At 40.7% G+C, this 14,180-nt stretch overlaps 1 protein-coding gene across 1 annotated transcript; it reads left to right on the top strand.

Moving 5' to 3' along the window:
• The first annotated feature begins 28 nt into the window (after window positions 1–28).
• On the top strand, window positions 29–4,750 carry MRPL32 (mitochondrial ribosomal protein L32). Its single transcript, XM_029926619.1, has 3 exons — window positions 29–204; window positions 1,570–1,751; window positions 4,063–4,750. The coding sequence occupies exons 1-3, from the start codon at window positions 75–77 to the stop codon at window positions 4,315–4,317; spliced, it is 567 nt and encodes a 188-aa protein (XP_029782479.1). The 5' UTR covers window positions 29–74; the 3' UTR covers window positions 4,318–4,750.
• The last annotated feature ends 9,430 nt before the right edge of the window (window positions 4,751–14,180 follow it).

The following is a 14,180-nucleotide window of genomic DNA, read 5'->3' as shown; positions in this document are numbered from 1 at the left end:
TTTGCATCTGTGCGCATGCTCCAGGCGGGGGCGGGACCCAATACCCAGGTGGGAGCGGTCTTCAGGCGAGGAAGATGGCGTCTGCCATGCTGGTGCTAGTGGTTCCCCCGTGGCCGGCAGCCCGGGGACTCCTCCGAAACTGTTGGGAACGACTGCAGGTGAAACTTTGGCAGAGCTGGCGAGGCTTTCCAAGTCCTCCGTGGGGTACGTAAGGTAGGCCGCCGTGGAGGAGGGATTGGATGAGAGTACCCCAAGCAGCTTGGGGGACGCTGTTCATACTTCGCCCTCCTTCCGCGCTTTGATCCGCGGCCGCAGTTGGGGACGTTGTCCGGGTTAATTCCTTACTTAGAAACTAAAAACAGCTAGTTTTGCTTCCCAACGCCCCCCAAAACGGAAAACATTCTACGTCCCCTTCGCACAAAAAATGTAACTGAAGCGTATCTTAGATCGGGACGGCACTGTATGGATCCTGTTTCCTATCAGCCTCCCACGCCCTGAAGCACATTACCCTCCTTTGTGGTGTTTGAACTCTGCAGTTGAATCCTGCTGATATCTGTGTGTTATTTTAGTTAGAAGTATCCTGAATGTTAAAAATTGCCATTGCTTTGACATTTACATCTATCCGTAATTTTAAGGTATTCCGAACATAATATCCCGGGAGTCTGAACCGAGAGTCCCCGATTTGCCAAAGCCTACATGTGCTTTCTGGGAAATCTCCACACACACTTTAGGTATCACCACTTTTCAGATGAAGAAGTAGGCCCGTGAGGATCCCAAGGTCACACAGGCCTGCTGTTAACCACTGAGCTATGCTTAACAATACTTACAGATATGTTGGAAAGGAATACCATTTGTTAAATGTTAGACAGCCTTTTATATTTTTAAGAGCTCTTAAAACCAAAAGTAGTATTCCCGGTCTGGGAAACAGCAGGGAAAGGATAAAGGAATCTTTTTGATTTTATCAACCATTTAAAAAAAAACAAAACTGAAATGTTGATAGTCATATAAGTAAATATTATGCAGAGTGGTGAATTCTTTAAAGAACAGATAGTAATAAAATATTATGAAGAATTAAGTGATTTAAAAACCCAGATTATATGACAAAGGCACTAACTCAGTTGGAATATTAAAAAAAGGGGAGAAAGGCCAACCTGAGTGCAGGTTGGAAATACATTTTGGGAATCTCAAGCTTAGATTGATGTGTAAAGTAAATAGGAACTGCCTACCAAGTAGAATGTGAAGTTTGAGTGATTTATTCATGTTTACTACTAAAGCCCTGAGTTCTGTGTTTCAGAAGGTGAAAAAACGGTTGGTAGAATTTCATGGTTTCACTTCAGCAGGTGCCTCTAAGAAAAAATTCTATTTGTGTTGTTTAAAATTGCTTTGTGTATAAGTTTAGTGTATTTTAATAGTCAAGGCTTCTGTTAAGTGTGTATTGAATGTAATATTCTAAACTTTACATATGTCTATTGACATCTCTGTTGATTGTTAAGGAGAATGAATGACACCCGTAAACAGTCATTTTGAAGCTAGAAATCCATTCTGTATTTCCATGTTTTGTTTCTATAGGACCAGCATTAGCAGTCCAAGGTCCAGCTGTATTTACAGAACCAATAGATGATACCAATGGAAGTAAGGAGCTCTCCAGCCTTTTGGATAGTGTCTTTTGGATGGCAGCTCCTAAAAACAGACGCAGCATTGAAGTTAACCGCTGTAGGCGAAGAAACCCTCAGAAGCTTATTAAAGTTAAGGTAATATGCTGATTTTTGTGGGTATGCTTTCTCTCACATCTGCCACTGCATGTCTTCTTGGTACTTATATGTCCTATTTGTAAATCATTCTTAGAGCTTATATGTTTACTTTTCTCTGACCTATATAAAATAACAGCATTCTCATTACATATATATGTGTGTATGTCTACTGTTCTATAGCCTAAATATTAGGACCACAATTAAGGAGAGTTTGGAATCTGGACAGAGGACTGGGTTGTGATAAACCCGTGTGACTTTTGTTAGGAGCTGGTGATTTGGAGTCATGTGGGTAGACATCTTAATTATGGCAGAGCCTAAGATTAATGTCAGAAGCAGTAGGTATATTGGGTCCTATGTTTAACTAGCCCTTACATACTTACTATTCTTCACTGTGATCATACTGTAAAGGAAAATCCTTAGGTAGGTAATAAAAAATGGCTGGCATCTGTTAGATGCCTGTGATGTATCTAAGTACTTTATGTGAATTATCAAATCCTCACAACAGACCTCCAAAGTAAATCTAGCTTTGTGCATTTTTAGGATGAAGACAGTACTGCAAAAAGAATTTGACTGTAGTCACAAACTGTTAAGTGATAGAGCCAGGATTTGAGCCTAGGCAGTCTGATTCTTGAACTCACATTCTTCTCTTGAAACTTTCTGGTGTGCTTCTGTCCTAAGACAGTTCCAGATCTCCACACCTGCTCCCTTCCCCATGGATACACTCTTCATTGATCTAGTAGACAGAGATTAGAGTGTTTACTACCTTTGCTTTGTTGACTTCAGGCTCAAACAGCCATGATTTGAGTAGTTTTGCTCCATGGCATTCACGGCAGCTCACTGCAGATGAAATTCAAGAACTGAGAATTAACTCTCATAAACTCGCACATTTGATGGTAAACCACACCGTTAGAACTTAAGCCAAAAAGTATTACCAAGTCACATGTGGAACTGGACTTAAAGTCTGGAGCCGAAAAGTATGTCCTTAATTAAAGCAACAATAATTTATACAGTCTGGTTGAGAGAATTTAAGATTTTCAGAATGAGAGCTTATACCGGTCTGTGACATGAATTTATTCTGAGGGAAAAGAATAGCACCCTGTATATTTTCCCCACTAAATTGTTTCCTCCCACATGGCACACTCTGCTGCTGCTGTGGTCAGGAAGAGACCCCGACTGGAGGCGTAGCTCCCATACCTCCGGTTAGACGTGCAATCCAGTGTCATGAGGAAAATAAGAAGTTGGTGAGGCGAGTCATTTGCAGGGTTCTTTGCTCCCTTCAAAAAATGAAATTGTTTTTGTCCTTGCCTCACAAACATTTGTATATTAATCTCATGAAGGGATTGGAATTTCTTTGGTGTTCCTATTTACAATTTTTCTTTTCTATTTCACATCTACCTTTAGAACATTGTTGAAAAGATTTCTTTAGAGGTTATAATTGTCTAAGAAAGTTGGGTAGATGTGTATTAAAACTCATTAAATTACTTTCATATTGTAGCATAACAAGAGAGTTTCACGTTAAGGAATAATCAGTGTTCATTCTTAAAAAGAAAAATTCAGGGGTACCTGGGTGGCTCAGTTGGTTAAGCATCTGACTTCGGCTCAGGTCATGATCTCACGGTTCGTGGGTTCGAGCCCCGCATCAGGCTCTGTGCTGACAGCTAGCTCAGAACCTGGAGCCTGCTTCAGATTCTGTGTCTCCCTCTCTCTCTGACCCTCCCCTGCTTGCACTGTCTCTCTCACTCTCTCTAAAATAAATAAAAACATTAAAAAAAAGAAAGAAAAAAATTTATACCATATGCCAACTATTATACCATATATGATACATATACTATTATACCATATGTTTCATACATGAATTTAAGTTACACCAATAAATCAGAGGAAGCCAATTATAGTGTTTGTCCCCTTGTTTTCACCAGGGTAGACTGAAAGAAAAACTAAGTTCCTTATCCCGTGGTCTCATTAAGATGCTGGCCATGTGGGTCTTCCCCTTGTGTTGAAAGACTCCTTATCAGATGTTTAGTATATGAAGGCAGGGTTGTAGAGTATCATTTTACATAATTTGACTGCTGTGTTTACGTAAAATGTGCCCGGTTCATAGTTGGTAAACCTGAGTTCTAGTCCCACTTTTTCTATTAATTCAAATTCATTTGTCCACTATTAAAGTGAGGTTGAACTAGATGGTGCCTGACCTTATGCAACCTGAACAGTCCAAGAAAGTACAAGTGTGAACATCATTTCTGTACGTGATTGATGTGCATTCTTAACACTTCTTTAAAATATGTTTTGTTGGTTTTTTGTTTTTTTAAAGAACAATATTGACATGTGTCCTGAATGTGGTCACCTGAAACTGAAGCACGTCCTTTGTGGCTATTGCTATGAGAAGGTGTGCAAGGAGACAGCAGAAATCAGAAGACAGATAGGGAAGCAAGAAGGGGGACCTTTCAAGGCTCCTTCTGTGGAGACTGTGGTGCTGTACACAGGAGAGGCGCCGTCCGAGCAAGATCAGGGTAAGAGAATCATTGAGCGAGACAGGAAGCGACCGTCCTGGTTCACCCAGCATTAAGACAGAGCTGTTCGAAGAGGATAACCTCGTATAAAACACTTGTCCTGGAAGAGAGGAAGATGCTTTGTTGCTTGGTTTTCATGTTGGTTTTATGCTTGTTTTAAAATCACCAATATAGTTTAAAACTATATGTATATAATATATAATTTGAAGAAGATACCAGCAGTAAACTCTGAAAATGCTTGTTTATACAGAGGCACGATGGATTAGTATGTCTGTTTCTATTATACTGTAAGGTTTTGAGTAAACCTGAAATTTCCAGTACAGAAAAATGATGTAAAATTCTTAGCAAGAAGTGTTTCGGGGCACCCGGGGAGCTCAGTTGGTTAAGCGTCTCCTGGAGACTGTGCTGACATCAAGGAGCCTGCCTGGGGTTCTGTCCCCCTTGCTCTGGGCCCCTCCCCTGCTCAGTCTCAGTCTCTCAAAATAAATAGAGATAAACTTAAAAATGTGTTTTGCTTCTGGTTTTGTTTGTTTGCCAGTGGTTTTTATTACACAAAAATACACAGATACTTTTATTTAAGTAACACCTGGAAATACATTATTAAAATTCTGGTATTGTTTCTTCAAATGGTGGTTGTTGCTGTAAGAGAAAGTTTGTTCTGTTTGGTTTTGTTTTAGCAAATTAGAATTGCCTTTGGAGGAACTCACTTTATAATATATGGATATATTACGTTAATTTAGATAGAAAGCTCTTCACATTCTACATTAAATCAAAATGACATTCAGAATTTATTGGATGGCTCATGAGATTTGTACTTTGTTTTGGAAAAGGTTTAAAACTTTTTCTATGTTTTTATTTTTGAAAGCGAGGGAGTGCAAGCAGGCAAGAAGCAGAGAGAGGGAGACAACAGACTCTGAAGCGGCTCCAGGCCCGGAGCTCTCAGCACAGCCTGACGTGGGGCTTGAGCTCACAGACTGGCCATGACACGAGTTGAAGTAGGACGCTCAACAGACTGCACCACCAGGCACTCCTGGAAGAGATTTTTAATTTTTTTTAACGTTTTATTTATTTTTGAGAGAGAGAGAGAGCATGAACAAGGGAGGGTCAGAGAGAGAGAGGGAGACACAGAATCTGAAGACAGGCTTAGCGGGGTTCAAACCCACGAACTGTAGGATCATGGCCTGAGCGGAAAGTCGGACGCTTAACCAACTGAGCCATCCAGGCGCCCCTGAAAGAGTTTTTTTAAAAGAAGATGTGAGTAAATGCACTAGTTCACAGAAAATGTACTAAGAATGTTGTCTTTTGTGTTTTTCTTCTAGAATGTCCTTTTGGTTTATTTTTCACTTTATCTCTGTAGCAATGGCCTTTTTAACTTAACATAATTCATTTCAAATTTCCCTTTTCCTGCCCCATTTTCATGTCTATCCTGAACCTGAAGTTTGCTGTCATGTGTCTCCTGCCTCAGTCAAAGAAAAAAAAAAGTAAAGTAACTTATTAAAATACAAAAAACACACTGAGGTAAATAAGGGAATTGTAGTTAGTGGAAAATCAGGAAAACAAAACCTAGAGATATATTTAAGTAAAATGCATGACATAGTAGTAGCCTGAATATTTTTTGGAAGTAGTGAATTTAACTAGAACTTCTTCCTTCAGAGAACCTACGTGAATGAACCTGCACATGGTAAGATACATGATCCAGAAATGCACCGCGTTCTTGGTACTCCAACCTGAGGGCTGTCTCTCCCATGGGATCCCCTAATGAGGATTCTGTGACGGAGTATCCCTGTTAGTCTTGCTAGATGTGAAATGAACCAATTTCATGAAGAACAGTATACACCAATACTGTGCTGAGGTACAGTTTAGTAAAAGCAAATGCTTAAAACTTCCCAAGTTTTGGAATCCCAGTAAACAACTCTTTTGGCTCTATCCAAGCATGAAATTTAGATTCTGGAGGAATTAATTATCTGGGTATTCATATTAAGGCAGTCCTCTGCAGATCATTATTTCTTAAAAGTTGATAAGCTTTAGAAGTGCTGTGTGTCAAACTTAAGGTGGAATCAGTATACTTCAGGTGGAATTGGTGATTCATGAAAGCTGAGGCCAATGAAGTACCTACCTGAATCTTCCAAGTCTTCCAAGCCTCTCCCGTGTCTGACACGTGTAGTGTGCCTCTAGGTAACATGCCGTCCTTATTTAGCAGCATACTCCACATGCAGGTAGACCTAGTGAGCATATGTGGGCAGGTCACTTTGCTGTTCATGGATAGATAAATGTTATAAAATAGATCCCCAAATTCAATAGCAATCCAGATGTTAATGTTAGGAATGGTGTCCTAACAAATTATCATTTTTGTTAAGTCCCTTCAAAGTTGTCTTTGTAGTATATTTTATTACTTCATTCCTTCAGTTTTTAGGATTAGAAGAAAAAGAGCATCATGAGTTTGAATTGAATTATTCATGTAACTGATATGTTAATTAGTACATTAGAAATGTCCTCCCTCCATACCTGTTCCCTGCCCTCAAGACGCTGAGACATTTTGCCAGGCACTTTTGGAAAGATGACTCTGCAAGGGTTCAAGTTGTGGTTGGGAGAGGCTGGGGCAGAGGTGCATGCCCCCTCTGAGCTTGAAGCGCTCCCCTCCACCTTCCTGTTTAACCTGGTCCTAGCAGATCACTGGGTTCTGAAAATCTGGTGTCTGACATTCCATCTCCCTGCCAGTGTCCTCATTCTGACCCTGTCCTCTTTCCTGAGCTGTTATCATGTGCTTTCCAATTATTAGTTTCTAGTCTTCTTATATTTCTAATTTTCTTCAGTCATTTTTAAATTACGAAGTGACACATCATTGTGGATAATGAAACTGCAAAGTATGTAAACAAAATCATTTCTCTTCCACTACACTTCCTACCACACCACCTGGTGTCTATGCTTCTGTCACACTGCCACAAGGTGCTTTCTAAAACACACGTCTGATTATATCACTTCTCTGGTCAGAGCGAGGCTAATTAAACCCTCCCGCGTCGTCACAGTCTGTCCAAGACTTCATGCCCGCCTCCTCCGCCAGCGTAACGCGCCGCCCATCCCTCAGATTGTCCAAGTCCACCATCCACAGCCGCTAGTCGACCGCCTTCTCGGCAGGCTTCACTCTGCTCCCACTGCATTCACTTGGCTTCACCCTCTCCTGCCTCAGCATCCTTCAGACTCCCTTACTGATTGCACCTCTTGTCCCTAGCCCTTTCACCTTCTAGTGCCCAAGGCTCTTTCCTTGATGGTCTCATCCAGTCGATGGCCTTAACTAACTGTATGTTGACACCTTCCAGTTTGGTGTTTCTGGCGTGGGCCTCTCCCTTGAACCCCAGACCCGTGCTCAACTGCCTACATAACATCCCAGTCGAATGTCTAGCAGATGTCTTAGTCAGTATCTACAACTCAGAATCCCTTCCCTCCGCAGTCTACTTCCTGCTACTCCCTAGGCCTTTCCCTCCCAGCTGATGGCAGCTCCATTCTAGGTGCTCAGTCCCACAACCCACCCCAGTCATCCTTAATTTGGCCATCTCTCTGTCTCTTCCTCTGTCATATTCAATCTGAGCAAATCCACAAATCCACTGGTTCTACTTTTAAAAATATACTTAAAATCTGACTGGTCACCACCACCTGCCACCCTAATCAGAGCCCCCATCATTTTGTCTAGAATACCAACATATCCCTCTCACTGGTGTCCCTGTTGCCACTTGGTCTCCTCTAGTTTGTCCCCAACACAGCAGCCAGAATCCTTTCAAAACTGGGCAGGCCATGGCTCTCTTCTCTTCAAATTCCTTTATTCAAAACGTTCACTCAGATGAAACATCCAGATACATACATATCTGCATGCATGCATGCATATCTGGTTTAATATGCATTTCATATTATATATACTTTTTATGGATAAAGTGAGTTTTGAGATTTAGGTGTACTGTGGATGACCCCACTTAAATTGTGATAAATCTCTTAAAGATATGAATCATTTTTCACAGTTTGTGAGGTATGACTTTTAAATTCAAGATTTCTTTTTAGAAGTACAAAAACTAGAGGGCTTTCAGCCATCCCTGGTAGGGGGATGGATCATTGTAATACTCTTCTAACTGGAGAACACTTCCAACCCAGCCCTCACCCTCCCATATGCAGTTGTTATGTTTCAGGGACAGGATTAGTCCCTCAGAATTTCTAAATCTGTGCTCAGGAACTCTTCCATCTATGATTAGTGTTTCTTTTCCTGGCATGCGCACCAAAATAGATGCTCTGCCTTTGGTCACAGCTCACAAGAAGCAGTGTCATCCTGTGGCCTATATTGGTGCATAGCGTTTTAACTGGTCCCTCGCTAATGGAATGGTCTCTTCAAGCTGCTGTCTTCACTCGCGTCTACAGCAGAGGGCAACAGAGAGTGTGTTCTGGCACCAGAGGCTATTTTTACTTTATTGGAAACACGTCCTGTAATGGCCATACCCTTGCGTCACCAGCTCCTCTCCTGTCCCATTGACCTCCTTTGCCTTACCCCTTCTCAATGTTTGTTAAGTGGCTAGTGAGTGTTAGGGATGCAGTTTGGAGCCAGGACAGGAAGAAAGCTAGGAGACCAGCATGATCTGGGCTCCTGCACCCTGTTTCTCAAGCTCTGAAACAGCTTGACAGTTCTCAGCATTGAAATCAAACCCTGGACGTGCCACAATGTACCAGGCATCCCGAGCTGCCTCACTACGGGGCAGCAGGTGAACTCCATTGCCTCTTCTCCAGAGTAATGGCCTGTCAGGTCCTGCAATGTGGGGGGCATTTTTTCTAATTCTACCAAAGCCATACTTTTAAAGCTATGGAAATGAATGAGATTATCCAGAAGAAGTACTCAAGAGAGAGAGGAAAGAACCCTAAATGGAGCAGGAAATCTGGAAGATTGTCCAGCCACAGAGTCCAAGAGAGGAGAGCATGTCAGGAAGAGGAAGTTACCCATTCTGTCAAATACAGCTGGGATGAGGATGGAAGGGGGCCCAGTGATCAGGATAAATCTCATCTGTGACCTGACAAAACTGTTATCATCTGAGTGTTGGTGGCAGGAGCCAGATTGAAGTGGACTGAAGAGTAGATGGACTGAGGAAGGAAGCAATGTTCCTAGGTAGTTCTTTCCAAAAGTTTTCCTTTGCAAGGGAGTAGAGAAATGAGGGAAAAGCTAGAGGGAGACAGGAGATGAAGAGGCCAGTGTAGCACACATGTGTGCTACAAACGTGTTTATTATGCTTATATGGAAATTATCCAGTAAAAGAGGAGACTTGATGAAATGACAAAGGATTGATGGAATCTAGTTCTGTATTCATTGAGACTTTGCTTGAGACAATAACCCTAAACTTTAATGGATTTGGTACAGTCTTTCTACATAGTAATGTGGCTTTTTTCTATGTTTATTCCAATCTTATTTTCTAGCCTTAAGTTCTTTGGTTTTCCTCACATAGGTCCCACACATTCACTGCAAGGCCCCCAATGCCCTTGACCCAAACCACTGGCAGTGGAGAGGAGACTGTGTCCTGCTAGTCAGCCAGAGTAACTTACACCTCCAACGGAGTAAATAGTGATCAGACATCAGTATTCACTAAAGTAGTCTCAGAAGCTGGAAGAAGTCTGAGAAACCTGATTCATCTTCATACTTTTCTGGAATATGCCTAAGATGCCTACGTCTCTGAATCTGTCCTTACCACAGCCCAGTCTATAATTTTGCTTTTCCTATTTTCCTGCCATTAGATCTAGGTAAAGCAAATAATTCCATTCAGTCCAATGTATTGGTGATTTAATGGCTGGTATTATAAGTCATGTATCATTTGGCTTAATGGTTATTTTTGCTGATACTATTTTCCAGAATATGAAGGCCAGGGACATTGAATTGTACACTTTGAGTTAGCACAGGATATGGCTTTTAGGAGGTAAAAATGAGCAACAGGAAAGACAAATTCTCAAAGCTTTTAAAAAATTATATTTCCAGTAAATGTCCTCATTCAAAAACAATTTTAGTCTTTATATTAAGCTCAAAATCATTTTTCATCGATGTGAGTGATGTTTATTGAACATGTCAGGCATTTTGCATAAGTGGTAAATGACCTTTAATATTGTAAAGCATTTACTAATAATCACAGCTGAGTGTGTATAATGCATGAAGCATAGTGCTGAGTGTTCTATATAGACTACTAATTAAATAAATGCTGTAAAGCAATATATGCTGTAAAAATTTAATGCTTTTTTTCCCTTGTGATACTTCTTATATCTTTTGGCCTTTATCCAAATCAGGGAACCAGACCATCTTATTTACTTTCTCAAAGAAGGAAAGGCAGAAAAAGAGAGGAAAAAAAAAGATTTTCAAAATCCTGGCCTTTAGGGGAAAAAGCAAAGAATTAAGGAAAATGATTGGGGAAGGCACACATTTTTATTTAATATGTTAGCTTCCCTGTCCCAGGGACCAGATGAAAAGACCCTGGGGCAGAGAAGAGGAAGGCAGGAGTCTGAGAAAGTTTTCTGAGTCCTGCCTACCCCACCCAGTCAAACTCTAACTCTGGAAGGAGGACTGGAGGTTTTGAGGGGTGTAGCCTCTGGGAAGCAGAAAGACTCCAGGGAAAAAGTGTCTGTGTGGTGCTTTTAGGTAGGCAGCACCTTTTGCAATATCACGAAGGGGTGAAGAACCACAGAATGTCTGGTCCTGACATGGGCTTGTAGATAGGAACCAGGGATGACTTCCCAGGTATATGCATGCTGAAGCAAAATGGGATCTGTTGACCTTGAATTGGCAGTCGTGTCTGTCACCTGGTAGAATGAAGCCTCACAATAGAAATTAACACCATGTTCCTCAAAAAATCAATAGAAATTAACACCATGTTCCCCTATGACCCAGCAATAGCACTGCTAGGGATTTACCCAAGGGATACAGGAGTTCTGATGCACAGGGGCACATGTACCCCAATGTTCACAGCAGCACTTTCACCAATAACCACATCATGGAGAGAGCCTAAATGTCCATCAACTGATAAATGGATCAAGAAGATGTGGTTTATATATACAATGAAGTACTACATGGCAATGAGGAAGAATGAAATATGGCCATTTGTAGCAAAGTGGATGGACATCGAGGGTGTTATGCTAAGTGAGATAAGTCAGGCAGAGAAGGACAGATACAATATGTTTTCACTCATAAGTGGAACAGGAGAAACTTAACAGAGGACCATGGGGGAGGTGAAGGGAAAAAAAATCGTTGTGGAAAGAGAGGGAGGCAAACTATGAGATACTCTTGAATACTGAGAGCAAACTGAGGGTAGATGGGGTGGGGGAGGGGTGAAGGGGGGTGATGGGCATGGAGGAGGACACTTGTTGGGATGAGCACTGGGTGTTACATGGAAACCAACTTGACAATAAACTATAAATGAAAAAAAATTAACACCATGAGGTAGACTTAGGCACAAGAACAAAGCCTTGCCATTGTCAAACCAGCAAAGAGGCTAAGAATGGAGATTAAACCGATTCTAAATCCTAAATCCTAGTAGCTTTATTACTATGGTAGACAGCCCTGGGCTTTACAGATGGAGAACATGACAGAAACCCGCCCACAGCGGAGCTCCTGGAAGGGAGCTGGTGTCTGAAGCCAGCCTGGGCTCCCCCGCGAACCTCATTGCCTCCGTGGTGGTGGCACGTGCTGATCGTAAAGCCGCACTTTTTAATTCTATAGAACAAATGTTGGCGAGCCTCCCAGATGCTATATGGATATTTATAGTAGAATGGGTTGTTAGAGCTTGAAAGAAAATGATTTAATGCTATAGCTTCATTTTGGAGCTCGGGAAATTTAACCCTAGACTTAACCAAGATCACAAAGCCAGTGAATGTTAGAGGTGGATCTAGGACTATCTATTTGGACCGTAATTCCAGCCATACTTAACTTTTTAAGATTCATTGAAAATTGAGATTAGTCACACATTCTCATTGTAACTTCTGGAAGTAATAATACTTTTCCCATAATTAGTACCACTTTATACAAAGAGTAGAAAGTATAATAGACCCTGTGATTTTCTCCTAATAGGATTACCATATAATTTGTCATCTAAACCAAGTTGCTTTTTTTTGTTATTATTGTTGTTTATTTATTTTGAGAGACAGAGAGAGAGCACGAGCAGGGGAGGGGCAGAAAGAGGGAGAGAGAATTCCAAAGCAGGCTTCGCCCTATCAGCTCATAACCTGACACAGGGGCTCAATCTCACAAACCATGAGCTAATGACCAAAGCCAAAATAAAGAGTCAGGTGTTTAATTGACTGAGCCCCCCAGGTGCCCCTCAAGATGTTTTTGAAAGTGAAATGGAAGGATATATGAATAATTATATTAGGACAACAGGCATAAAAAGGGACTGTCCAAGGCCAACACTAGCTATCACCCTACCTTCTAAACACCATTGTACCCAGACACCATGATGGACCAGCCATTCATTTCACATAGATGCCAGAACTGTGCTCTGATTAGTTTAAGCACTTGAAGATTACCTCCTCATCCTTAAAGGCAAAATTGGTTCAGGAATGCCCATCAGATCGTGGCATTTTCCTGGTTACAGCCATTCTTCATGTCACCCAGTGAGGTGTAAGGATAAGTTTTTAGAAGACACTTGGAAAGAAGTGCTGGACCTTTGGGATATCTTGGAAGAGAGATCTCTTTCCTCCCCTACATTGTTTGCAGATGTAAGGCCTAGAATACTACAATTCATGCTTTCCCCCATTTCTGTATCTGTCACTCTGGGTTACCATATCTTTCTCTGTCACCCCTCACCCTATGCCCATCTGTTTCTCAGATTCTGTGTACTTATCTCAGTTTTTGTAGATCTCTCATAAAAATTTTCACAATTTTCTTAGTGTCTAAGACGTAATTGTAAGCAAGTAGTCTTGTATTCAATTCATAGTGACTACCTAAAGATTATTATTAAAATAAGAATTAAAACTACAAAAGTAAATTTTGTTTTTGTATAGAAATTAATTGAAGAGTTAGGTCATCTTGATAAAATATAGATCTTAATGTTTTCACTGGAGAAAAGTAGACTTGGAAGAAAGAATGCAAAAACAAAAACAGAGTGGCAGGAGCTATAATTTATAAAATTATATAGAAACAAAGCCTAATAAATCAAACATTTATTCTTAAATACTAATGGAAAATAGTTCATCTCTGTGACAACTATTTTAGTAAAATAAAAATAAACATTCAAGTAATTGGGTATGGTTTGGTTGTTAGCTGTTATCCAATATGATAGCAATGAGCCATAGGCATCTGTTTAAATATAAATAAATAATGATTAATAATTAATAATGAACCCAAATAAAATTAGATTAACAGTTCACTTTCCCAGTTGCAATAACCATATTCCAAGTCCTCATTAGCCATGTGTGGCTAGCGGCTACCATATTAAATAGTGCAGATGTAGAATATTTCCATCATCCAGTAAGTTCTATTGGACAGCACTGCTTGGTAGAAAATTGATCAAGGTGTTAAATGGACTTAATGAGGTTTACTCCAAACACTATTAAATATCTTCAAAATATTTTGAGTATCAAAATATTGGCGTCAAAACATCTTGTACACATTCCTCTATTTTATTAATTTTATTTTGTTTTATTTTTATTATTTTTAAAATTCTTTTATTGAGAGAGAGTTAGGGAGCAAGCAGGGGAGGGGCAGAAAGAGAGGCAGGATTCCAAACAAGCTCCTCACTAGCAACACAGAACCTGATGTGGCCTCGAACCTAAGAACCCTGAGATCATGACCTGAGTCAAAATCAAGAGTCAGACGCTCTACCAACTGAGCCTCCCAGGCTCCCCCATTTCTCTGTTTTATCCATAAGACAATGGTAGTTAAATGACTGGTTAACTTAATTAACGATTCCCCAGAATA

The sequence above is a fragment of the Suricata suricatta genome, chromosome 2 (assembly GCF_006229205.1).
Source record: "Suricata suricatta isolate VVHF042 chromosome 2, meerkat_22Aug2017_6uvM2_HiC, whole genome shotgun sequence".
NCBI classification, from domain to species: domain Eukaryota; kingdom Metazoa; phylum Chordata; class Mammalia; order Carnivora; family Herpestidae; genus Suricata; species Suricata suricatta.
Note: the sequence above shows the minus strand (reverse complement) of the source record. Positions and strands in the feature narration are given on the sequence as shown.

Coding starts and splice junctions, on each gene's coding strand:
- MRPL32 (XM_029926619.1), top strand. CDS start 75: ATGGCGTCTGCCATGCTGGTGCTAGTGGTTCCCCCGTGGCCGGCAGCC. Junction 205..1,569: donor CTTTCCAAGTCCTCCGTGGG/GTACGTAAGGTA, acceptor TTGTTTCTATAG/GACCAGCATTAGCAGTCCAA. Junction 1,752..4,062: donor AGAAGCTTATTAAAGTTAAG/GTAATATGCTGA, acceptor GTTTTTTTAAAG/AACAATATTGACATGTGTCC.